Source organism: Bacillus rossius, chromosome 5, assembly GCF_032445375.1.
Source record: "Bacillus rossius redtenbacheri isolate Brsri chromosome 5, Brsri_v3, whole genome shotgun sequence".
Lineage (NCBI taxonomy): Eukaryota > Metazoa > Arthropoda > Insecta > Phasmatodea > Bacillidae > Bacillus > Bacillus rossius.
Window position 1 is genome coordinate 81844207 of NC_086333.1, and position 25573 is coordinate 81869779.

At 39.0% G+C, this 25573-nt stretch overlaps 1 protein-coding gene across 1 annotated transcript; it reads left to right on the forward strand.

Moving 5' to 3' along the window:
* The first annotated feature begins 5625 nt into the window (after positions 1-5625).
* Positions 5626-22831, forward strand: LOC134532120 (protein takeout-like). Its single transcript, XM_063368439.1, has 6 exons — positions 5626-5727; positions 9175-9267; positions 11967-12123; positions 13300-13433; positions 19047-19196; positions 20591-22831. Exons 1-6 carry the CDS (start codon positions 5664-5666, stop codon positions 20740-20742), a joined length of 750 nt encoding a protein of 249 aa, XP_063224509.1. The 5' UTR covers positions 5626-5663; the 3' UTR covers positions 20743-22831.
* Positions 22832-25573: the final 2742 nt, after the last annotated feature.

Here is a 25573-nt window from a genome sequence, read left to right on the forward strand (position 1 = left end):
CACTGGTAAGTCATAGCTAGGTAATAAATTTGTACATAATTTTTACATTCCACTGTACATCTGTTGTGTCTAAAAATTATGTCAGGATAAATGATATCCTGCTGACATCGTACTGATGTAACACAAATAATCAATTTTCTTACGTACATTTGGCGTTGAAATGATGTCATATTACACATTTAAAAACAAAGTTTTAAATTTTCACTTCTGTTGACAGTCTCCATGACTGGCTTTTTTATTACTTTTGAACCCTCTCATATCCCATAACTAGGGACCGGAAAAATTCGCGGGTTCAATGACCTGCAGGATGAACTCCATAGTTCTGCGTACACTCGATCAAATATCACCCTCTCATTGGCTGCTGTCTTGTGAGAAGTCCCAACGTAGCAGCCTGTGATTCGATAAAGCTTTGGTCGGTTGTTTCTCATTGGCCCAGAGTCATCCAGGTGAGTTGCGAGCCAATAGCAGAGGCAGCACTGAGGTATAAATATTTGTATTTTAGCCTATCGCGAAATGAATTCGCGAATTTTGCCGGTCTGTACCCACGACGTGTTACACTTGGAGGATGAAACAGAGGTGTCGTGGGAGCGGGTGAGGTACCTGGACGGACTGGAAGGCGGCGCTGGCACCGGAAGAGACTCGCCCGCGCGTGAGGGGGCTTCCCGTCTGCCGTGGTCTGCCAAGGGCGACGCCTCGCCGGACCTCGTCGCCGGACCGGTCTGGCAGCTCCTGGCGCCTGGTGCGGGCCTCGACCAACAGCTTCCCGCTCGTGCAACCGTTCAGAGCTGTCTCTCAAACATTTGTGCAATGGGAGTGCATGACTTGGTGTAAGCTTTTGGACATACGCCATTGCTAGAGACCTGTAAAAATATACTCCATGATCCTCTATGCACTCGTGAAAATTACATCTGCTGATTGGTTACCGACTCGTAACACCTGTTGACTGGTATGATCGTGATTCGCTAACTATTCTGTTAAAGATTTTTCATTGGCCCCGGAGTCCTTCAGATAAACTGTGGCCCAATCACTGGAGCAAAATAATGTCAAAAGTATTTGGACTCTATCCTATCACGGAATGAATCCGCGAATTTTTCCGGTCTCTAGTAATTGTTAGAGACCGGGAAAATTCGCGAATTCATTTCGAGATAGGCCAGAATACAAATATTTATACCTCAGTGCTGCCTCTGCTATTGGCTCGCAACTTACCTGGATGACTCTGGGCTAATGAGAAACATCCGACCAAAGCTTTATCGAATCACATGCTGCTACGTCTCACAATACGCAGCCAATTGGGACGTCTCACAATACAGCAGCCAATGAGAGGGTGACATTTGACCGAGTGTACGTGGAACTATGGAGTTCAACCTGCGGGTCATTGAACCCGTGAATTTTTCCGGTCCCTTGTTATGTTACATGCCTCGTCAGCACAAAATAATTCCGTGGAAGGATTTTAGTCTGTTTTGAGTGTAGTTGTACTTTTAACTAGTATAAACCATCAAAATTTCTGCAAATTATTACAATTTCAATGTTTGAAGAAACAGCCGATTTGGCTGAATGTGTTTCTGTAGGAAAAACTGTAAATTATGTAGACAAACGTTTGAAACGAAAACTGTATCTCGGTTCGAGAGAGATATTCGTGCAAGAAGCCACAAGTATATAGAAACCGCAGCTATAATAAAACTCGTTCGCTCTTAAAAAGTCTTTTAAACTATACACCTGAGAAAACGATCAAAAAGTGACAACAGGAAAAATTGGTGAAAATCAAACTCATTACCAGCAGCAGAACATTGTAAACAGAATTTTGTGACAGTTTAATGGCCAATCCATGCCAGCTCACAGGAGTATACAGTGTTATGACCTTACCAACCTACTGTTCCGATTATAAAATTTGCTATATATTTTGGTAGCTGTAGATATTTTTTTGTTCTCAAAGATTCCATTTGTTTGTGACAACAAAATGTATTCTGTCATTAATTAGCCACTTTGTGAATACTACATAATTTTTTTATAGTCTTTTGCAAAACATTTGATACTATCTTTATTGACAGAATTAATTGTGGCAGCTACAATGTTTTGTTGTCTTTACGTTAGCTTTCTTAGGAACGTAAGTTTGTTTTGTACAATCATGTTTATTTTCCCAGTGTGAAAACAAGGACGACGTATGAGATGATTTATGAGCGGAAAAAGATCGGGGGATTATTTTCCAAGGCTGCACCTTTGTGACGTCAGCGCTCGAAGCAGATTGGTGTGCTAGATTTCCTGTAAACGAAATTAGGAATGCCTGGAGATGCAAACACAAAAGTCAAACCTAACTCGAGACCGTAAAATTCCTTTTTAATAAATAAACGAGAGAAAAGTTCTACTTTAATTTTTTTTTTACTATACACACACTTGAGAACAAACATTCCGCCAGGTGTAGCTACCAGATTACGACGACATAAGTCAAGTATCTCTACTATATTACGACAAAATGAGAGACGCAAAGTCATGTTTGTTTATTTCACAAGAGGAGAAACGTCAAAAATACCGAAGAACAATATTTTAAACATCGCAGGCATTAATAAAGATCATAATCTTTCACGGCCATTGTCTGGACTTCTTTGGCTTCCGGGTTGTAGCGGTGTCAAAGACGAAGACATACTATTTTATTTACACACTCTTATGTGATATTTAAAAATTTAATTCCTTATGTAGGGTAAATATCCTAAATGACATGACGACATTGCAGAAGTACAGTATGTAGAACAATAAATTACCAGATACTTAGTTCGTAAATATGAAGGTTTGGCAACATACTTTAAAGTATAAGAAGGTGAAGTTCGATTCAAGTTTATCACAAGCATATCATTCTTTTGACGTGACAACGTCTAATAAATCGATGAACTCCGGCTGCATGCACGAAAAAGCGTCCCGTTACGCTGTGTCCCGTTACGCTGTCGGCGAGTGCAGTAATAATAGTTTATGTTACAATTGATTAAAATATTTTGGTGATTCATATAATTAATTGATGATAGATATTTGATTACAGTTTATTTGTATTAAAACTTGTTCATAATTATGTTTAAACTTTACAGCTAAACACCAGTTTTTAAAATTAATTACAAGTCATCTTCACGTGAACTGTTTCGTCGACTGTTTATAAAGTGAAGTGAAAAGTTAATGTGGTTTTCATTGCTTATTACAACAACAATTTCGGCAAGAAAGGTTAATTATTCTTGCATTTTAAAAATCTGATTACTAGTATAATTTCAAGTATTTATTCTTTTAAAATTAAAATAAAAATTATTCAATTTTATTCATAAAAGTACGCAATCATATTATAAATGTTTTGTTATGACGTTGTCACGTTAAACTATCGTCCGTTAATTGACTTTACAGACAACCAATTTTTCTTTAACGATGTATTCGCCAGAAAGGTTAGGCCCGGACCAGGCTGTAAGCCGGTGCGCCTGACAGCGTGAACAAGACAATGCCCGCGACACTTGCGCTGAGCTGGACGATGTGGCCTCCTGTTTCCCTGGCTGTTTGTCCAGCCTGTTATCGCGCGAGGCGTTTGCCTGGGATGTCGCTGACCACCACGTGTACTCGCCTCCACGGGAGCAGTTCAATGTACGGGTGGAGTTGTGCGTCCCAGCTATCGCTACTTAAAGGAGCAGTTCAATGTACGGGTGGAGTTGTGCGTCCCAGCTATCGCTACTTAAAGGAGCAGTTCAATGTACGGGTGGAGTTGTGCGTCCCAGCTATCGCTACTTAAAGGAGCAGTTCAATGTACGGGTGGAGTTGTGCGTCCCAGCTATCGCTACTTAAAAAATCGACCATACATAACATAGTATTTGTACTTTTATGAACTTCTATACTACAATGTATGTATCTATATGTATAGACCGGAAAAATTCGCGGTTTCATGTCACGATATGCTAGAATCCAAACAACTTTACCTTTATATTGCTTCTGTGATTGGCTTACAGTTTATCTGAAGGACTTTGAGCCAATGGAAAACCTTCAACCAAAAGAGTATCGAATCGCAAGCGTCCCAGTTGACAGGTGTCACGAGTCAATAGTCAATGAGCAGGTTGCATTTGCCTGAGCGTGTAGAGGATTGTGGAGTCTATCCTAGAGGTCATCGAAAGCGCGAATTTTTCCAGTCTCTATCTATATATTTTACAAAAAGTATATATATCGTATTTATTCACATTGTTTTGTTTTTGAATACGAAAATCGTTTGCTCTTCCTATTTAGTTTCAGAACTCAAATTATGACCCAGAAATATAATACAATCTGCATGATACCACTCACTCCGATTGTTTTACATCTAAACAATTTTCATGACGGAAATGATCTGTAATGTCACTACGACTGCATAAATGATAGATGCTAACTGTAAAAACTAAATTAATTCCTTTACGTGCGTTCCCGGCTACGTTGGATCTTTGAGAAACGCAATTTTTAAAAAATCTGGCTCTGGAGATCTAGCCATTTGACGTAAGTTATGTTTAAGTGACTACTGACTAATCACTACAGACCGGAAAAATTCGCGGTTTCAATTACCTCTAGGATGGAATCCATGATCCTCTATGCACTCGGGAGAATTGCATGTGCTCATTGGTTACTGACTCGTGACATCTGTTAACTGGGATGCTCGTGATTCGATACTTCTTTTGTTTACATTTTTCCATTGGTCCGAAGTACATAAGAAATACTGTGGTCCAATCACTAAAGCAGCAAAAATGCAAACTTTTCGGTTTATAGCCTATCGTGAAATGAATGCGCGAATATTTCAGGTCTCTACTAATCACTTGCCTCTAGCAGAACTTGGACGCTTTAAAAATGGAAATGACGGCAGTGCATTAATGCCTTACCTTGGTTTTAATGGTTTACCGGCATTCTGGTTGGTCTGAGATGAAGCAACCTGCTTGACATGGAGAGAATCTGTGAAGCTGTAACTTTTGGACGGGGTTTCGACGCTGAATGCCACTATTGATTCATCACTTGTAGGTCGGTGTCTTGAATTGTGCTTCGGCGAGAACCTGACATGAAACGAGAGCGGCAAGAGGCTGCAACGTGCTATTCCATGATCCGAGCTGGCTACTTGAGTTAGTAGCCACCTTAAATGGTAGCCAGCGAAAGTAGCATTCAGTAGAAAAGAAAAGAGTGATTTGTCAGAACAGGATCATAGCAGGGACGAATAAAGTGGGCTGACAACAACGAAAAAGTTGGGACAAAAAAAAAACGGAAAATACAGACAAACAACAATCTTGGACAGCGACAAATACGAACCCAATGATGATACAATACAGATAAATTGGACAACACAAAAACAATTCAGCGACGCCCATACATTCTGACCACAGGCCAACAAATTAGGCTATCTAATACAAAAAATTGCGACGTTTCGGTAACTTAGACTCCTGTTCCCGTCATCAGGGCACACAGACCAGAGAACAATACAGGGAACTCGTGGTCCGGTCCCGCGAGCCGGACAGTGTGTGTCTGCTGATCGCTCCCGCGCGAGACTTGATGACCCCGAGACGGTGCGGTCCACCTTGGGCCACTGCGCGCTGACCTCGGACTTGACCTCTGCGCGCCGCGCGCTTAAATACGCCGCGACGCCCTGGTCTGGGCGTCAGTCGCTCCGTATCGGCGTGAGGACAGCAGCTGTGAAGATGGTTGTGTCGGCGGTGCTCCTGGCCGGACTGCTGGTGGTCGCTGCGTCGGCCCTCGAGCTGCGTGAGTGCCTGGAGCAGCCACCCGAGTGTCTCAAGGACTGGAGGTCCTCCCAGGACTATAATCCCTCCCAGTACTAGAGGACCTCCGAGGACTAGAAGCCATCCCAGGACTAGAGGATCTCCCAGGACTATAATCCCTCCCAGTACTAGAGGACCTCCCAGGACTAGAGGCCCTTCCAGTACTAGAGGATCTCCCAGGACTATAATCCCTCCCAGTACTAGAGGACCTCCGAGGACTAGAAGCCATCCCATGACTAGAGGACCTCCCAGGACTATAAGCCCTCCCAGTACTAGAGGACCTCCCAGGACTAGAGGACCTCCAAGGACTAGAAACCCTCCAAGGACTAGAAGCCCTCCCAGGACTAGAGGTTCTCCTAGGACTAGAGGCCGTCCCAGAGCAGGAGATACTCCAAGTACTAGAGGCCCTACCAAGACTAGAAGCCCTCCCAGTACCAGAGGTGTTCCTACGACTGAAGTTATTCCCAGTTCCATAGGTTCTCCTAAGACTAGAGTTATTCCCAGTACTAGAGGACCTCCAAGTGTTGAGGCCCTCCCAGTACTAGAGTACCTCCAGGTGTTAGAGGATCTTCCAGTACTAGAGATCCTTCTAGAACTAGAGTTACTCTCAGTAATAGAGGACCTTGATTATTTAATACCTTACGAAAGTGTTTATTAATATTTTTTATTTGTTTCATAATTTTAAAAATATATGTATATAATTTAATGTTAATCAACTAATTATTATGTCACAGGAAAAACCTTTTGTTGCAGTCGAACATTCCAAGGCGAAACAAATTTTCTAGTGTTAAATGATGCAAAAATATTCGTAGGTAAAAATGGTTGAATTCAAGATGGTGTTTTTTAGTTACGTCTCTTGAGAAGTACAAATTGAATAAACATTATTAGGTATTATTTTTATATGAAATACAGCAAGAAAATGGATTTCCAAAGTTCTCATTCAAAATTCTTCATTAGTAAGTAGAATATTTAAGATTTATTTTAATTAATTTTCATTACATTATAAATTAGTGTCTAAAACTTTCGCTGACATACATCTGGCAGTACACCGTGCACCGAAACAAGGACAACGGAAATTGGCAATGAACGAGCATGTCGAAGACACGGCTCAAGCCCGCTCAAGTGCGCGCTGCAAACCAGGGATGCGAGACGCTGTATAGCTCCTGCCATCTCCCTTTGCTGTCTTCTCACTCGTGAGAAGTAGCGCGTGGCCAGGCTCCGGTCGTCGGACTCAGTAACTGCTTGTTGGCCTCTGGATGTAGGTGTTAGGTGCCGGAAGTTTCCGGCTGCCCTTGTTGCAACCATGTCAAATGTCTGTCAACAACACGAGATGCCTGCAACAAGGCATGACGAAACGTCAGGCATATGGTAGTTTTTACGGACGTATTTTCGGAGCCAGTATCCAAGAAGCAGTTAACCATGTCAAATGTCTATCAACAACATAAGATACCTGCAACAAGTCATGACGAAACGTCAGGCACATGGTAGTTTTTCCGGACGTATTTTCAGAGCCAGTATCCAAGAAGCAGTTAACCATGTCAAATGTCTATCAACAACACAATATACCTGCAACAAGGCATGACGAAACGTCAGGCATATGGTAGTTTTTCCGGACGTATTTTCAGAGCCAGTATCCAAGAAGCAGTTAACCATGTCAAATGTCTATCAACAACACAAGATACCTGCAACAAGGCATGACGAAACGTCAGGAACAAGGCAGTTTTTATGTAAGTCTTCTCGGAGCCAGGATCCAAGAAGCAGTTAAGTTAAATGTTTTTTTTTTGTTTTATTAATTGAACCATCAGTAATTTTACGCGTGTTTAAGAAACCTCTGGCCAGTGGTGGTAATTAATCTCTCGGGTGTGGAAATGGCTGTGGTTTCTATTCAAAGCTGAAGATGGATTTTCACGTAAGTGGCAGCCAATTATCAGTCGAAGACTGTAAGATTTAGCTGTACTGTGTCATAGGAAGTGTTACTTTCAAGAACATCAAAGGACACACATATAATCAAAGAACAAAAAACGTTAGTTAAATACGTTATGACTTGTAAATGTTTTAATTACCAGTTAGATCGCGCACGCAAGTAGTGAGTAGCAGCTTTGCTGGTTTCTCAAAATAAACATGGGTAGCTGGGAGCGCAGTTGGACCATTTCTGTGGTAATAATCACTCAAAACTTTTTTAACAGAATTTAATTGCAGTTATGTGTTTGATATTTTCTCATATGTTCATATAAGCAAGTACTGCGTCAAATTTTCTATTTACATACAAACGTTTGTCTCAAGAGCGCTTGCCTTCTTGAGTACAACTATTTGTGTACAAAAGCCTTTTTATTTTTATTTTTGAAGATAGATTTTACAGTTCTCTAAGTGACTCGAAAGTAAATTATTGTTTCATGCATAGAAGACAAAACATATACAATATATTTAATAGTAGATTTAAAAACAAAGAACGTTGTTGCATTCCGTATAAATTACCATCTTAATTTAAATTTGAACCTTGTCATACACTTGGGAGATATCAAGTGTCAATTGACTGTTTTTGTTAGAAGTCATTGTCAAAACCTCATTATCTGGGCGGTATTCAAGTGCTCGCTTGGATGATTGGGGTCATGGTCATTAAAGAGAGTCTAATTCACGAGCAGGAATGAATGCTTAGAATTAAATCTGATTACAAAATTATCGGTTGCGCCAACGTGTTTTCTTATTGGCTTAGATTAATTTTTATATAAAATGCTCAGTAAAGTAGTTTTGTACTTTCACAAAAATATATATAATTGCAACAAATTATTTATTTTTGGTAACGGTATGAGTGAAGTTATTTTAACTATTTGACACAATACTGTGTGATTTCTTAATATTGTTTATTTTTGAAAACGTTACTAATTCGCCATTTTAATGATAAAAATTATAATTTTGTGTGCTATGAAAATGACCGCGAAATACAAAGAAAATGCATTGCTTGCTTGATTATTTTACGGTGCAGAAATTCGCGACTCGTAATTGTAATATGTAGTATTTTCCCACATTTTTTCTCTAATTTTCTATTGAAGCCTGTCTTACAAATTCTCGGGTCTCTAAACCACTTCGTTAAATGTATTATTACAGTTTTATAGTGTCTGTTATTGAGGAAAATAACATTAATTTGGTCCTCGTGCTTCGTATTTTGTAGGCGAAATTGCTGAACTATTTTCCTCAAATTATTCTCCGATATACTCCTTCAATGATCAATGACCATCCAAACTTAAAGTGTTTGAAAATGAAATAACAAATTAATACATGCTTAATTTCATCTACCCAGGAAGTGACAGAAAATGCATTAGCCTGGGTATTTTAGTATTTAGAAAACATTTATTATTATTTAGAGAATTAATTTTTAAACAGGTTATTAGTTCATTCAGGTGCCAATACATCGGCGCGCCTCTGTTCACAGCGCCCTACATCAAGTCCTGCTCCAGGAAGGATCCCAACCTGGACGAGTGCACGCTCAAGAATGGAATTGCAGCCATTCCATCCATAATCAAAGGTGTGTGTCGTTATCCGTATCTCCTTTCCGCTGCGTGTTTCTTACCACCTGTAACAAATTATGTTAAAGGGAAAAAAAGTGCTTTCAATATTTTTCAGAAATTCTCACAGAAGATAAACTTCTTTAATGAAGTGTCCATAAACCAAAAGCTCAAAAATATAGGTACACAACCACCTAAGAAAAACTTTCCTAAAAAATTTGTTGTCTGTAAAGTCGGTTTACGGACGATAGTTTAACGTGACAACATCATAACAAAACATTGATGAAATGGTTGCATACTTTTATAAATAAAATTGAATCATTTTTATTGAATTATCACTATTTTGTATGGATACAAAGAACGAGTGAAATGAAATTTACAATTTAATTGATAAATTTAATTTTATTTGCACTCATTAATTCAAATATCTTTATTACTTTAACGAAGAGATTATTTTAACTATAACTTTTATACATGTTTGCTATTTAACTCCGAATCTGTGTTATTTTGTTAAGGATAGGACGATGATAGGAAAAGTAGGAAACGAATGGGAGTGTTTCAAGGTTAATGTGCCTCGAAAAAGTAAAATCTATGGTTGTTCCAATCGAGTGGAAGAGAGATAGATGCGGCGCAATCGTACAATGAGCGTAACGGGACACGGCGTTACGGGAACTATGTGTGTAACGGGGCACTTTTTCGTGCGTTCATCCGGCCTTCATCGATTTATTAGACGTTGTCACGACGGAAACTTTTCTTATAGAATTCGCAATAATTGACCATTAAGCACACGCTTAACCTGTTATAATGGAGTACATGTATCATCACGAATTTTTAATGACTCAACACTTAACGTATTTCATAACCGCAGAGGAGAAAATCTGTTTATTTTTTGGTTTCGTGCGACGCAACGGCTTCGCGGCCGAGGTGTTGCGACGGCCTGGCAGAGGCCTTGCGCGGAGAGCCTACATGTTTATCGCTGTTTGCCGGCAGTTTAGAGTCGTGTATTCGGCCTCGGGTCGGATCCTGAAGGTCTTAGTTTCGCGTCTGGGAGCGCTCTCTACCACGGCAGACACGGTGCTACTCCACTGTACTCGGTAAGCCACCAGCTGGTTCTGAGACCGACAAATGTCTTTATTTCATCTCACGTTTACGACTCCTGCAATCCGCTTTAATATACTCCAAACACTCGGAGAGTTCAAATCATAACTGAGGAGGTTGCTGCAATAAGGACCTAAGACACCATGAGCCCTTTTCGGGGAGAATATAAAAAATAATTTATACTTATCTTAATCTTTATGGTCACCAAATATTATCCATAAATTTTAATTTTTTTTGCTGGTATGAAAAGTTTATGTGATGATGCTGTGAGCCCTTTTTTAAGAGAACCAATTAAATTGTTGAAAGTTTTCAGATAAATAGATTACCTACTATTTTTTATGTGTTTATGTATTAATAGTTTTATTTTAAATGAGTGAAAGTTTGTTAAGTGAACTAAGAATTATTCTGGATTTAGTGGAAAAAGGAGCTAAATATAAGTGTGTTGACCACCAAGATTGTTTTGGAGCATGGGTCCTTTTTGCAGCAACCTCCTCAATTCATAATAAACACAGTTGAGATATAAAGTAGATAATTCAAGTACATAATTGTGAATTGTAGCCGTCAGGTTTTCAATTACTCGAAATATTCATGTCTCTTACCATTATTTCATCTGGTTCCTAAATAATATGTATTATCATATATGTATACATAATTGTGTATGTGTGTGTGGTTTTGGGTTTGTTGTTGGCTGACGTTTTTTAGTGTTAATCTATGTGGATCGCAATAAATTTAGCTTCCCTGACTAATACTCTCTATCTATAACTGTCCTATTAGTAGCATGGCAGTGATATATATATATATATATATATATATATATATAACCTATGCCAGATGAAATATATGCGTTTAGAGCAACATCTGGTTAAGATGGATTATTTGGTTATTTTGAAACCTGTATTCAGCTAAAGATATTATTAAGAGCTTGAGTGGGCTGGAGCGGGCTTGAGTGGGCTGTAGCGTGCTGGAGTGGGCTGGAGTGGGCTGGAGTGGACTGGAGCGTGCTGGAGTGGGATGGAGTGGGCTGGAGCGGGATGGAGTGGGCTGGAGCAGGCTTGAGTGGGCTGGAGCGGGCTGGAGTGGGCTGGAGCAGGCTTGAGTGGGCTGGAGCGGGCTGGAGTGGGCTAGAGTGAGCTGGAGCGGGCTGGAGTGGGCTTGAGTGGGCTGTAGCGTGCTGGAGTAGGCTGGAGCGTGCTGGAGTGGGCTGGAGAAGGCTGGAGTGTGCTGGAGTAGGCTGGAGTGTGCTGGAACGGGCTGGAGTGGGCTGGAGTGGGCAGGAGCAGGCTGGAGCGGGCTGGAGTGGGCTGGAGCAGGCTGGAGTGGGCAGGAGCAGGCTGGAGTGGGCTGGAGCGGGCTGGAGCGGGCTGGAGTGGGCTGGAATGGGTTGGAGTGGGCTGGAGCGGGCTGGAGTGGGCTGGAATGGGCTGGAGTGGGCTGGAGTGGGCTGGAGCAGGCTGTAGTGGGCTGGAGCGGGCTGGAGTGGGCTTGAGTGGGCTGGAGCAGGCTGGAGTGGGCTGGAGCGGGCTTGAGTGGGCTGGGGCAGGCTGGAGTGGGCTGGAGCAGGCTGGAGCAGGTTGGAGCGGCCGGGTGTGGGCTGGGTTGGCACTCTGACCTCTGTCCGCAGGAGACCGCAAGTACAAGATCCCGGTGGTGGATCCCCTGAAGATCACAGAGATCCGCATAGAGGACGCCAACAAGGGCAGCTCGCCCACGGGTCTGCAGATAGTGTTCAGGGACCTGAATGTGCACGGACTGGAGCGTGTGCAGCTGAAGAAGGCGCGGTGAGTCTCTACTGCCTCTAGTTGACCTTGGGCTAGGCCTGGCCTGCCATCACGGCCTCTTCTCTGCTTTCAGAGCCTTCCCGGAGACTTCATTTGCAAGTGGTTTCTCCTTCTGTCCCCCGTGATACTTTGATTTCATCTTCTATTTGTTAAAATTCAGTCAAGGATTCTTCACTAAAACATTTGTTTTACCAATTCCTTCATGCGCATCCACTATAATTTATTTTCATATGTTTTTACAGCCATGCAATTATGCTAAACCATTTTAAAACTATTATTTCCTAAAAATATTAAAAATTATAAATAATCCCACACGTTGTGCAATTGCAAGTTTTCCTAATAGTGGGACTAATATAGAGCATTCAGTGCAATATCGTTCGTTTGTAACCGGCTCTTAGCGGTCTTCTTTGTCTACAATTGCATATAATGTTACTTAACATAGGTTTCACAATTGCAATGCTTTCTTGGCTGAAAAAAATAAGTTAGAGGATATTTTAAAGTGTTAATTTGAACTGTTAGCGTGTATTTATATATTTACAAAATAACCTTTTACTATGTGAAAAAAATCAAGACACATCTCACTTTTTCTCGCGCTTTGTGACAACCATTAAGAAGAAGCATAATAATAAATTTACGTATCTGTCGAATACGATATGACATTTTTATTTCCTAAAACAAAGAACGGTAATTCACTTGTAAATAATTATAAATAAATATTTTCGACGTGATAAACGTCTTATAAATCTATGAACGCCGGCTGCACGAACGAAAAAAGCATGACTCATTGTCACGTTCCGTCTGAGCCGAGCGTGCAAGAACCGTCTAAACCACCGTGTGAGAAAATATTTCTATAATATCAAACAGGTTAAGGCGGCCTTTTTTTTAACTAATTGTTCGTGATAATATCTAAACAAATTATTTAAATTGAATATTGTAAAAAAAATTGTAAATATTATTTGAAAATTAAAAAAAAGTATGCAATATTTCGTTAATATTTTCTTATGACGTTATCACGTAAAATTATTGTCCGTAATGCGACTTTACAGACAACCCAACCTTTTTTTTTTTTATGAATGACTGCAGGAGAGATTGATAACCTCACGGACTAGCGGTGAGTAGAGAGTGATATGTAGTTAGCCCACTGTTGCACGGCTGTGTGTGTGTGTGGACCCGCAGGTTCGACCTGCAGAAGCAGCACATAACAATCGAGCTGCACATCCCGGACTTATCGCTGCTGACGCGGTACGAGGTGGACGGCAAGATCCTGGTGCTGCCCATCAAGGGGAAAGGAGACGGCAACATCAACATGAGTGAGTGTCGCGCCGCGCCTGGCACCCCCCTCCTCTTACCACCTTCCCAGACTGCCGTAGCACTCGGGCAGATACCACCTACTTTCCTTCACTGATTCACGTAATACGGGACTGCCTTGGACATACGCCACTGCAGTTTTGCACTGTTTGTCATGGGATAAAATAAAGAGGGGTTGTCTGTAAAGTCGGTTCACGGAAGATAATTTTACGTGAAAACTTCATAAGAAAACATTGATCAAAAATTTAATTCTTTTTTTAATTTTTACATATTATTTACAGGTTTTTGCAAAATTCAATTAAAATAATTTTGTTCGAATATAATCACGAACAATTAGTTCAAAAAAGCCCGCCTTAAACCTGTTTGATATTATAGAAGATTTTCTCGCACGGTGGTTGGCCGGTTCTTGCACGCTCGGCTCAGGCGGAACGTGACAATGAGTCATGCTTTTTCGTGCGTGCAGCTGGCGTTCATCGATTTATAAGACGTTGTCACGTCAAGAAATTCAAGATCGTAAATCAAGATATAAAAATGAAAAAATCGTAAACCCACAGAGAACAAGCCTAAATCAGGTAACGTCGAAACAGATAGACACAACGATGAACCTGTACAGGTGTTATGGACAACACAACGAGGAAAGCTCACAAAACACATTCAAACTAAACATCAGACAGCACAAGAATTACGTGGAAGGAATTTGTTCATCAAAAAAAAATAATGATATTACAGACGTACACAGTGGGCTAGCAACGACGAGACAGGTTCAACAATAACAGTAAATGTAGACAGATAAAAGAAACCTGGACATCGTAGCAAATATACGAACACAACGATGAGGATAAACAGACGATATGGACTATTTAACGACGACAACAACGACGAAAACAGAAGGTTTCCTATGACAAAACAGTTTTATTTGCCTGTGAAATCGTCTTTGTTTTCCATAATATCTGTTTAGCTACATATTTGGGTTTATCTGTTAGGAATTGTTTATTTAAACTAGTTTTATGTTGGTTTACGTTTTTTTTCTTAAATTGCATTCTTGAATTTTTTCCATGACAAACAGTGCCAAACTACAATGGCGTATGTCCAAGAAATTAAAACTATCATCTGTTCTGTGGGGTGGACCAGTAAAATACACGTGTTTATATCGCCACAGTTTACAATTCAGACCAATTTTCCTTTATGCTACTTCTACGATTAGACCAAATTTTATCTGCAGGGCTGTACAACACTGCGACGGGACTGTCTCGTCAGGCAGGAAGTAGTTGCAAGACGCCAGCCTGTATACGAGCCCAAGTGAAATTCTCAATTAAAGGAGAGGTGAATCCAAAGAAATCCAGTTCAGACGTCACAATACGTCAGCAGTCAATGAACAGCCTATCATGGAGGTCATTGAACCATAGAATCAGTCTTGATCTATTATAGGGTCAGGCATTTTTTGCAAATAAATATGAACGCCTTTTAGACTGCAACAAGGTATACGGGCACCAGCGACTTCTTCCTTGTGATTGGCGGTCGTCTGTGAGATAAGTCGTTGCCTTGTTCGACCGAGCCACTAAGGACGCGTTTGCTTCTGCTCTGAATTACTGTGATCGGTGTTTTAACAATCGTCATGTACATGAAAGAAAATCACCCAATCACGAAACACAGACGATGCTACAGTGTTTTAACTTTCAGCTGGTCTCGGAATCTTTTCGCGAAATATGCATGGCCCTATTAATGTCTCTTGAACATTTTGATTCAGCCCTTTACTATGCCGCTAAATAAACATTGGCTCAAAGCCAACAAGGAATCATGCTTCATACTCTGTTAAGGAGTAAATCGTGGATTCTCAATATCCTTTAAATTAATTAGCTCTTCTAGGAAATACACAGCACGCCAGCTATAAACAATACAGACTGTGGCGGTTGTTGTTTACTCGTATTGAAATCCTCCATCAAAATTTGTGGCCGGATTGTAATAATTCAAGAAGGAACTACGACTCTATTATCATTTATAGAGATACTATGATTTCGCATTAGACCTATAATTGATCAGCAGGCTAGATTCAAAAAGTATCTACATATTTTTTTTTATCTAGTGCAATTGAGTTATCAATAACTTGGCATATTCCATACAACTCTGGGTAAAGAAAACCTAATTTGGGTTTGGGTTTCAAAATTCCGTGTGGCCAGTTGTAAATAATAAAATAAATTCTGCCAATGATAATAATAAGCCATAGCTCATAGCTTTAAAGGCAGCATGAAATTTGCGATTTTCGACTTTTAAAAAAATTTAATAAATTCAAAATATCACATTTTAACTGTTCTCTATTTAGACATTTTCTTGCAAAGAAGAACTTAATAGCAATCGCTTTAAGACTCAGTAGTTCATTTCTCTGCCGCTAGATGGCAGGCGCTGTCGGTTTCCACGGCCCTCGTAGTTCACCTCGCAGTGTCTAGATAGCGCGCATAACCGCCTTTGACTCCAAGTGTCTGGTGACTAATTGTTTAATTGTGTAGTTCGAAAACTGTCCGTCACTCCTACTGTCTACATGAAGTAGCGAAAACTAATTTAAAGAAACCAAAATATGAACAGCATTTTTTTTTCTTTAAAATTTTACTTTTCAAACAAAATAAATAGTTTTTTTTAGATATTGAATAAATATTCGTGAATCAAGTTTTAAGTTTTATGAATATTTCTGATTCTTTTTTCAGTTAGAAAATTAGAATAATTTAAGAATGCCTGTACTGTATTATATTCTGTAAATGTACAAGGGAGCGATTCTAATGTTGTAAAGAAATTAATACACATCATTTCAGACACAGCTAAAAAACAAGTTAAAAATAACTCAATTAGCTTTTTTTAATAGTTATAAATAGGGGATAGTGAATTATCCGTTAATATGAGACTGACCAATCAAACATAGCAATTACTAAAAAATATTATAAAGTAAACCTGGCAATCCTGTGATTTCTTAATATGAAAAGTATACATACGTAACTAATTAAATTGAAGTAATACATTCTTTAAACTTTATAATTAACCAGGCAATTGCGAATCGGGTGACGTTCAAAAGGTCTGTAGGATACCTGTAAATCATTACATACGAAAGTACTTTGGGATGTTTGGCTTAAGCATTTACTCAAATGCTGTATCTTAGTAACATATTTCATTTCCTAGGTCTTACTTATTTACTTCTATAACCTTTATAATAACTTTCTATAAATACAAAATAACACAATGGATTACCTGAAAATAATGGAGTAATTTTAAATATAAAAAATAACTGTTAATATAACAATTTTTAAATAAAGAAAGCCCATATTTTTGTTAATTTTGACACATTTTTACTGGATCATGTTCTAATAAAAAAAATATTAAAATTATTTATTTTGTTAAAAGTAATACAAAATGTGTGAATGTTGCAGCATATTGTTTGTGAGATAAAAGCCTTTGGCAGACAGAGTAACGAAGACAATTTTTTTTACTGTGGGACTCTTTATTGAATATACTTTTTCGAGTAATTGGAGGGTTTTTGCGGAAATCAGAAAGTCCACTTCTGGTCAAAAATGAATTAGTGTGTGTATAGATACTAGACATACAACAGCTCACCTCCTTTGGCACAAGAACTAGGCCTGTGTGGAATCATCTGAATGAAATATTGCTTTTTGCCAACGACCCTTCAACAAGAATCAGACTACTCTATCTTTGTTAAGCAAATATTACAATTCTGTACTTAACTGGTTCTTGCTGCAAACCCCTCAATTATTCCATGCTAATCAAAACAGAAGTTCTAATGGTTCAAACATTATACCACAAACTAACATGCCACTAGTTCGTTTTCAAATCAATAAGTATGTATTGTGTATCATAAATGTTCACAGAAAAAAAAACCTGCACGTGATACGTGTACAAATTACAAAATACCCCTCATTCATAAACCCAGATTGTTGCATTTTCAGCTTTGAATAATGTGTAAGTTATACGTATGCATTTGAAATAACCCATAAGGTCATACATCTTTCTCACCTACTTTTGTTTCTACTATTGTTTAGTAAACTTACCCTGTGCATGACTACACCTTGCCACCTCTAAAGCTATTCGTGTTTGCCGACCCACCAGGCGTTCTTAATCTTTATTTTGAACTTCACAGATATATTTTTGCACGATGGTGAATTCTATGATAGAAGCAAAATACATCCTTGGTAAATTTCTACGAGCTCACTGGTGATTAAATATCGTATACTGACTTATCCTACAGTTTCTGAAAACAAATGAAGATTAATTTGCGAGGCTTGAGAATTTTCATAAATATGTCATTTTGAAAACATGTATTATTCTGTATTTCTGGATCTTTGTTGAGACACGGATAAAACATTTTTTTTCTCTCCGTTGTCAATACTCCCTGATAGACAAAAAAAAATTTAGTTTTATTTCAAAGATATTTACTGCTCTTAGAAATCAATTAAATCGATGTAAACTTCAAACAACTTACATAAGAAATAGAAAACTAAATTAGGGTGTTAAATCTAGTTTTTTTTAACATTTGAACTCTAGGTCTCTTTTCCAAAAATTTTCATTTTTAAAACTAACCTATGCAAATTCCAAAATTTATTGTGCTCTCCTAAGGCACCTACAGAGAGAAAAAAAATTAATTGATTTCCTAGAGCAGTACATATATTTGAAATACAATATAATTTTTTTTTTAATTTATTAGGAAGTATTGACAATGGAAAAAAAAATGTTTCATCCGTGTCTTAACAAAGATCTGGATATACAGAATAATACATGTATTCATAATGACATATTTATGAAAATTCTCAAGCTTCGCAAATTAATCTTCATTTTTTTTTTCAGAAACAGTAGGATAACTCAATATACGATATTTAATAACCAGTGAGCTCGTAGAAACTTACCAAAGATGTATTTTGCTTCTATCATAGAGTTCACCATCGTGCAAAAATATCGCTGTGAAGTTCAAAATAAAGATTAATAACGCCTGGTGGGTCGGCAAACACGCACAGCTTCAGAGGTGGTAAGGTGTAGTCATGCACAGGGTAAGTACAGAGTATTAGTTTTGAATATAATTTACTGTATAGAAGTCGCGAGTGAATAGGATTTACTCTACGTTTTTCAGGAGCGTATGATGAGCAGCTTGGGAACTTCACCGTTACAGTGCGCTGTCGTAACGCCCTGTATCGTCTTAGGTTGTTATTTGCACGTTAGAGCGCAGCACTGTCGCCCGCTGTCATTCCCCCTCACCCCCCCACCCAACATTCACTACAGCTCAAGGTCGTTCAACGGGAGTTTGTGCGTCACAAAACCGTAGTGATGAGAGAGGTGGGGTAGAGGGTGGGTGGAGGACAACGCGTGTTTGAGGGAGGGTGGGGAAGGGTATGTTTGAAGAGTTCGACACTTGTCCGCCAGGGACCACCACAAGTCGATGCCCTGGAGATGGTGGCGATTGCGGCGGTGAATTAACCAACTACCTCAAAACCGTATTAGAAATTTAAACCTGGGCTGGCGACTTCTATACAGTATGTATATTCAAAGGAACTAGTGAGACGGCCGGAGCTCCTGGGGGGGGGGGGGGGAAGGGGTGACGTCACGGGCGGGAGTGCGTGTTGCAGCCGACGTGGACATCTCGTACGGGCTGGACTACTCGCTGGTGACCCGGGGCGGTGATCAGCACATGAAGGCGGGCAACAGCAGCCTGCAGCACTCGGCCCGTCACGTGCAGATCTACCTGGACAACCTGTTCAACGGCGACAAGACGCTGGGTGAGCCTGGGATAAACTAGACCAAGCTACTAGACAAACGAAAAAACCTAGCTTCCTTTAAGTACGGGCTAAAAAAAAAAATCTTTGTGACAACTGCTTCTTACCATGACCACTTCGCCCGCTACCCTATTGCTTGAATCTGTGTGTGAATGTGCGAGTGACAGGTTTTAATGTAGTAGCGCCTATTTTTTTTGATACTAATTGCTGTATGTTTAATAACTTTCGTTTTTAAGTATGTCTAAGCTTAATTTTTAATTACTTTAAATTAGTTATGGTTGAATCTTTTGTAATAATTCATATTTTAACATTAAGATAAATTTTTTATTTGTTCTCATAATATGTAGTCAACAACTGCTTATATCATGCTTAATTTTTAATATTTCACTATTTTATGTAATTGCAGAAAAGTGGTTAAGTGTAAGAAAAGGCGCACCACCTTAACTTCGCCACCAATAAGGACGATAAATAAAATAAATAGACGTCACCTCCCCGGTCCCTCACCTTGCTGTGACGTCACCTCCCCGGGCATCAAACGGTTCATATGAAAATGTTCATGAACATGTTTGTGTGGTATCTCACAGCATGATCAATTCGATTTAATCCCAAAAGTTTCTTAGCTGTGTTATGTTAAGAGTAGTTTTCTTAAGAGAGTGCCTCCCATTTCAGGTCAAGATTTTATATTTATAGTAATTACAGATGAACTTGTAGACTTTTTAAATGGTTTAACTTTCACGAAATTAAAAATGTATTCATCGCATACTTTTTGCATAATTTGCTGTGAAAGTTACATTTTTAACGTTTTTGGGTTGCACAAACAAGGATAATTTAATTCATTGCAAAACTGAAACTTTTTAGGATTAACTGCAATGCCACTGGCTACTTCAAGAAATGGTTTGAATTTCTTTCAGAAAATATTAATTTATTTTACCTGGTATTTCAAAATTTTCAATTAAGTTACGATTTTGACAGCCAAGAAACAAGAAATGAGTTTTTGTTATAGAAATGCAAACCATATCATGAAGTAGCCAGCGGCATTGTATTTAACCCTAAAAGTTTCAGTTCTGCAGTAAATTAAATACTCCTTATTTGTATAACCCAAAAACGTTATAAATGTAACTTTCGCAGCTAATTATGCAAAAAGTATGCTCTATGTATATTTATCATTTCGTGAAAGTTAAACTATTGAAAAAGTCTAAACGTTGATATGTGAATAATGACCTGAAATGGGAGGCACCTCCTTAATGATATCGCTGATGACTCAATTGTGGATATTTTACGTACATAAGATGTTATCAGGGAGGGGGGGGGGGGGGTTCTATAGGCTGATGTAGTCAAGTCCCTTGGGAAAAAGAAGTGTAGTGGAATGTACGGGTGTGTTTGTGCACGTGTCACAGGTGAGAGCACCAACAGCTTCCTGAACGAGAACTGGGAGGTGCTGAACACCGAGATAGGCCCGTACATCGCCCAGGCAATCGGCGAGGCCATCAAGCAGATCGTGGCCAACTGCATGGACCTGGTGCCCTACAAGGACCTGTTCACCGACTAGGCGAGGGACGACGTCCCTCTGTGTCCTGGTGGCGGGGTCCTGCCTCACCACCTGGTGTCCTGACCGCAGCACGCCGTGTCTTCACCACCTGCTGCCCCGCCCACAACACGTCTTGTCTTCAACGCACGAGGCCGTGGATGGCCGAACAGCAGTAGGCTACTTACTACCTTGTACGACTAGACCATTGCTAAGCTTACAAAACGCGGAAAGATCTCTTCCCATTCGGTATTCATTAATCCAGCTGTCGCGTGGATTCCTAGTGGTTCGGTGAAAGATGGAGCCCCCACAACATACGATCAGTCCGAACGAACAGTCCCGAAAAACTGCCGTGGAGTGCAATCACGGTGGAATGTTCAGTCGGAACTGGTGGCTTCCCATCAGATCGGACTATGGACTCTAAAGCACTCAGTCCGAACAGCCGCGTGTGTGGAAACAGCGTCTCACCAGTCCAAACTGCCGGTCTAATCAATCAGTTCTTCACCATTGTTTATACTCCTTTGGCAACTTTGCTATTTTTTTCCTTTCCTTTTTATAACTAACAGTTAAACTGCAATTTTGCAACATCCATAGATTATTTCACCTTCTACGATGAAACGCTACATTCAACAGCAACAGCAACCACAAAACTGATCGTGTGTGTGTGGAATACTTACGTTTGGACTGTTCGTTACGAACTGAGCACCCGAACCTATCGTGTGTCCCGAGTATTTATAGGACTTTTCTGTCTACCCTGCAGTCAAACATGCCGTGAAATTATAGCATATGGTATCTCCTACAGAAATTTTAAAAAATATATCTTCTTTATGTGCTAAACGTTTCTAGGTTTTCTCAGGACAGTCTTGGTACGTCTCTCAACCAACCAGGACTTGCCACAGTCTTGCCCTTCTCACTACGCCACTGCCTCATATCTTCGAGTTAGTTGTGGGTTTACCAGATAGCCAACCATGTTGCAACATCACCTCTCTCTGGGATCAAAGTGTTTTTGTAGGAACACATAGGTACAAACCACCTATATAGACTATAGATGAGATGTTGATACCATAAAAAAAAGTTACTGCAACACCCGTAAGTGTTTTAAACGTCAGGTTAGTAGCGTTCTGCATACAAACGATTATTGCTCGTATTAAAGTCTGTTAAGGGGCCCGCCTACCTGGGCACACATACGGTGTGCAGAGCTTCAGGAAAAACAACGCGATTTCAAAACTACTCAAGATATCCGAGTGGGGCCTATTTACGAATAGCATTTAAGAGTTCGCTGAGGACCGAAAAGTACTTTTAATTTCGGATTAAGTTTTTAAACTGTATTTTTAGAAGCGTTAAAATGCCTAAAACGCGTGTTTTCAGAGTAATTTTTAGGCATAAAACAATCAGTACAGATTCTTGAAAGTACTTAAGGAGCTTGCATAACACCTTTATCTTCATTTCTCCGCCACATAATGTTACGGTCACCGCTCAAATTTCACAGTTATCCTGTGACGACGAGAAGACTGCGCGCCAGTTCAGAGCCTTGCGCTTAGAGGCTATACCGCGCTGGAAGCACCAGCGAACGTCGCGCTTATCACCCCGCCTCACTAACACACATACACCCCTGACGAGGCGGGCCCCTTAAGTGCTACCTTGTGAAGCCATAACAGATTATGAGCTATTTGTCCTTCCTCTTTTCAGCTCTTGCTACAGTTACTGCAGTTGCTACACTAGAGTGATCATTCATTTATATTGTCATGCGAGAGAACTGGCAGTTTTCCATTTTACACAACTGCATTGCATAAACTAACTGAATAAATTACCAATATATATATATATATTAGATTTTGGTTTTTGAGAGCTTTACTCTATTATCATCAGTATTATGAAGCACTGCGCTGAAAGATTTCAAATGGTTTGAAACTCGAAAATTTTGTAGTCTAATCTCCTTGAGTGTGAAAGGTTTATAAGCTGAAGTAAAGGTAGTGTCTACTCAGTTCATGAACGTAAGTAAAGCGCACTGAAGTAAGCGTGAAAGTAGAATGGGAAACTGTCATATCTCTTAATTTATTTAAGAATGTAACTTTTGTTTTATTTGTTAAAAAAAATAAAGGAAAGGAAAGTACTTTAAGTTTTTGTTAATTCATGCAAAGAGTTATCTTCCTTACTTATGTTTACCTCTCGTCGTATTTATGTATATAATTCACATGCTTTGCAGTTTAATCTGCTGACTCGCAGACTCTACGTATGCATAAATTCAGGTAGATAATGTATAGTCACACTAAACATTTTGAAATACGATAATATTTCTAAGCTGCGAATACCCTTGCTGCAAGACTTTTATTTTACAGTTACTTTAAAGATAATAATATTATAAGTGTAATATGAAATTACTTTATTGTTTTATCCAAACATGACAGCAGTTAAAATAAATATAAACGTGTTTCAATATTTATAATACAATGTATATCTAATAAAATTTTCTCAATTTATAGTTAATGCATATTTATATAAATGTCAACAGTTTTTAAACGAAAACTTAGTGATCATTCGCTCAAAATTTCCCAGAAAAATCACAAAAATGAACAGCAGTTTTTTGTAAGTATTGCTTGTGATCCCAAGTGGAATACCTAATATACAAATACTGGCTTTAACGAAAATCCGATGACTCTAATGGGCAGGTATTTTTGCAGAAACTAAATCTTGTTTAGTCATTTTTCTATACTATAATAATTTATTGTAACATAAAGAAACATAAACTAAAAAATATATAACTATTCGGTAATAATAGTTTATTAAATTACCTTTCAAATAACATAAAATGAATACATAAAAGGTACTGTGTCAGCCTAGCTAAAAAAAATTAATTATAAAACAATTAGTAATACATTTTCTTGCGACATAGTTCCACTTCGCTTAATAAACGACCAAATTATTTATTCGTCAAATATTTACTATAAACCGCTTTCAATAAAGAACAGTCCCATTCATTGAATTTCAATTATCACTGCCATTCATTTTTTAATCGACTAATAATTTTTATTCAAATTATAATATGTATTGAAAAAATCACTCCTCAATAGCATTTGAAATAATAATCTAAAACACACAAAAAAAAGGAAAGTGGATTTGGTGGGTGAGGGTAGATCATACACCACATGAGCATCATTTCCGTGTGTGTCCGACATGCTAAAAACTCCACTTCATTATCGACTACATATACAGTATGTCCGTAAAGTCATAGTGCACTTTCGACCTGTCGCAAGAAAGCAACGAAAACCAGATAGAAACCTTCGCCAAATCCAAAGTAAACTCTCCAAGTTTGCATACCTGTTCAGTGCTGTTCGATGTGGCCTGTCTTTACGATACTGTCCAATGTTGCGCAAGTTTCAAGATTTAGTTTCATTTCGGTTCGCCACAAAAAGCGTACAAAACAGGACCTTTACTTTACGGACATACGGTAGTTGTTTTTTTTTTTCGACCAAATGGACCTTATACTTGCTATACAGAATTTGCAATGAGTTTACATAAACTACACCGGGTAGATGTACATTACATGAATGTCTGCTGCTTCCTCTGAGCGCATTGTTATCACCTCCTCCCTCACTATCACTTCATCTGTTCGCTATGTCACTCGTCCTCGTGGGTCTGCGCGTGCGTGGCTTTTGCGCCCGAAATGCTTAAGGTGGGCTCACAATTTAAAAACCTTAACAGCTTTAACCCTATCATTAGAGACCCGGAAATTTCGCGGATTATTTTGGCCTCAGGATAGAATTCAAAGTTTTAGGTGTGCTCGACCCATGTTTACTTTCCCATTGGTTGACTTCTTAGCGAGCACATTTTTATCCTTGTTATTTGGCACTACCTAATTCGCTTACTTCTCTCCTAGCTGGGCATCATTGGCTCACGGTCTTAGAGGGGCGTGTCCAAACAACTGCGGTCCAATCATGAACACAGTGCGAGAGTGTGAAGGTTTGCATTCTAGCTTGCGACTAAATGAATCCGCGAAATTTCCGGGTCTCTACCTATCATGTAGGCTAGCGAAAACATGGTTAAGTAGTATCCAGTTCATGATTGCATTAATGGTCTTTACTTGCAGCCCATGAAAACGGGCAAGTAAGCAGCCATATTATTTAAGTAGAATTTTCGTATTCGAAGGTATCGTCTGCAATTTTAAGTGAATTAAGTTTTTTTATCTTCGCCGATTAATAATTTATTTAAAATAAAATTTTTACTCATGGTGAAATTTGTCACGTGCCTACCTAAAATACCAGCACATGGTTACAATTGAACGTAAAAATTGCGACATTTCAGCTCGTAAACTATAATCAGAATCGAGGATATATTACAATAATATAATATTACTAAGTTCATGTAAAGCTTTTATAATCTATTCCAAGCCACCATGAAATGACTTTATAAGTAAGAAAATATATTAATGAATTGTAAATATTTATATACTTATGTAATAGCAAAAATTATCCAGAAATTCTTCAGAATTATCCATTTCCATAAGCTTAAAACAAGGTAAATATTACAATCCGAGATTTTTTAAAATCATTTCGTGCAATGTTCTTCTAAGTAGTTTATAATTTATTTACATGATTCTAGTAATTCCGTATTTTCTACTCCTTTCGTACTACATTATAACTCGCTTTCCCAACGAAACATTATTTCGAGCCAACCAAACATTCTACTGTGCTCTGATTGGCGCTTCCCTTAATTCTTAAGGACAAATATAAATATAACCATCTTTGGTAAGTCTGAATTCAACATATGATTCGCACCCGATGCCTCATAATTCCTACACTACGATCATAAACCATTCCACTAGTATACATAGTCATATATTACACGACTAATTCTT

Coding starts and splice junctions, on each gene's coding strand:
- LOC134532120 (XM_063368439.1), top strand. CDS start 5,664: ATGGTTGTGTCGGCGGTGCTCCTGGCCGGACTGCTGGTGGTCGCTGCG. Junction 12,124..13,299: donor GTGCAGCTGAAGAAGGCGCG/GTGAGTCTCTAC, acceptor GTGGACCCGCAG/GTTCGACCTGCAGAAGCAGC. Junction 19,197..20,590: donor CAACGGCGACAAGACGCTGG/GTGAGCCTGGGA, acceptor CACGTGTCACAG/GTGAGAGCACCAACAGCTTC.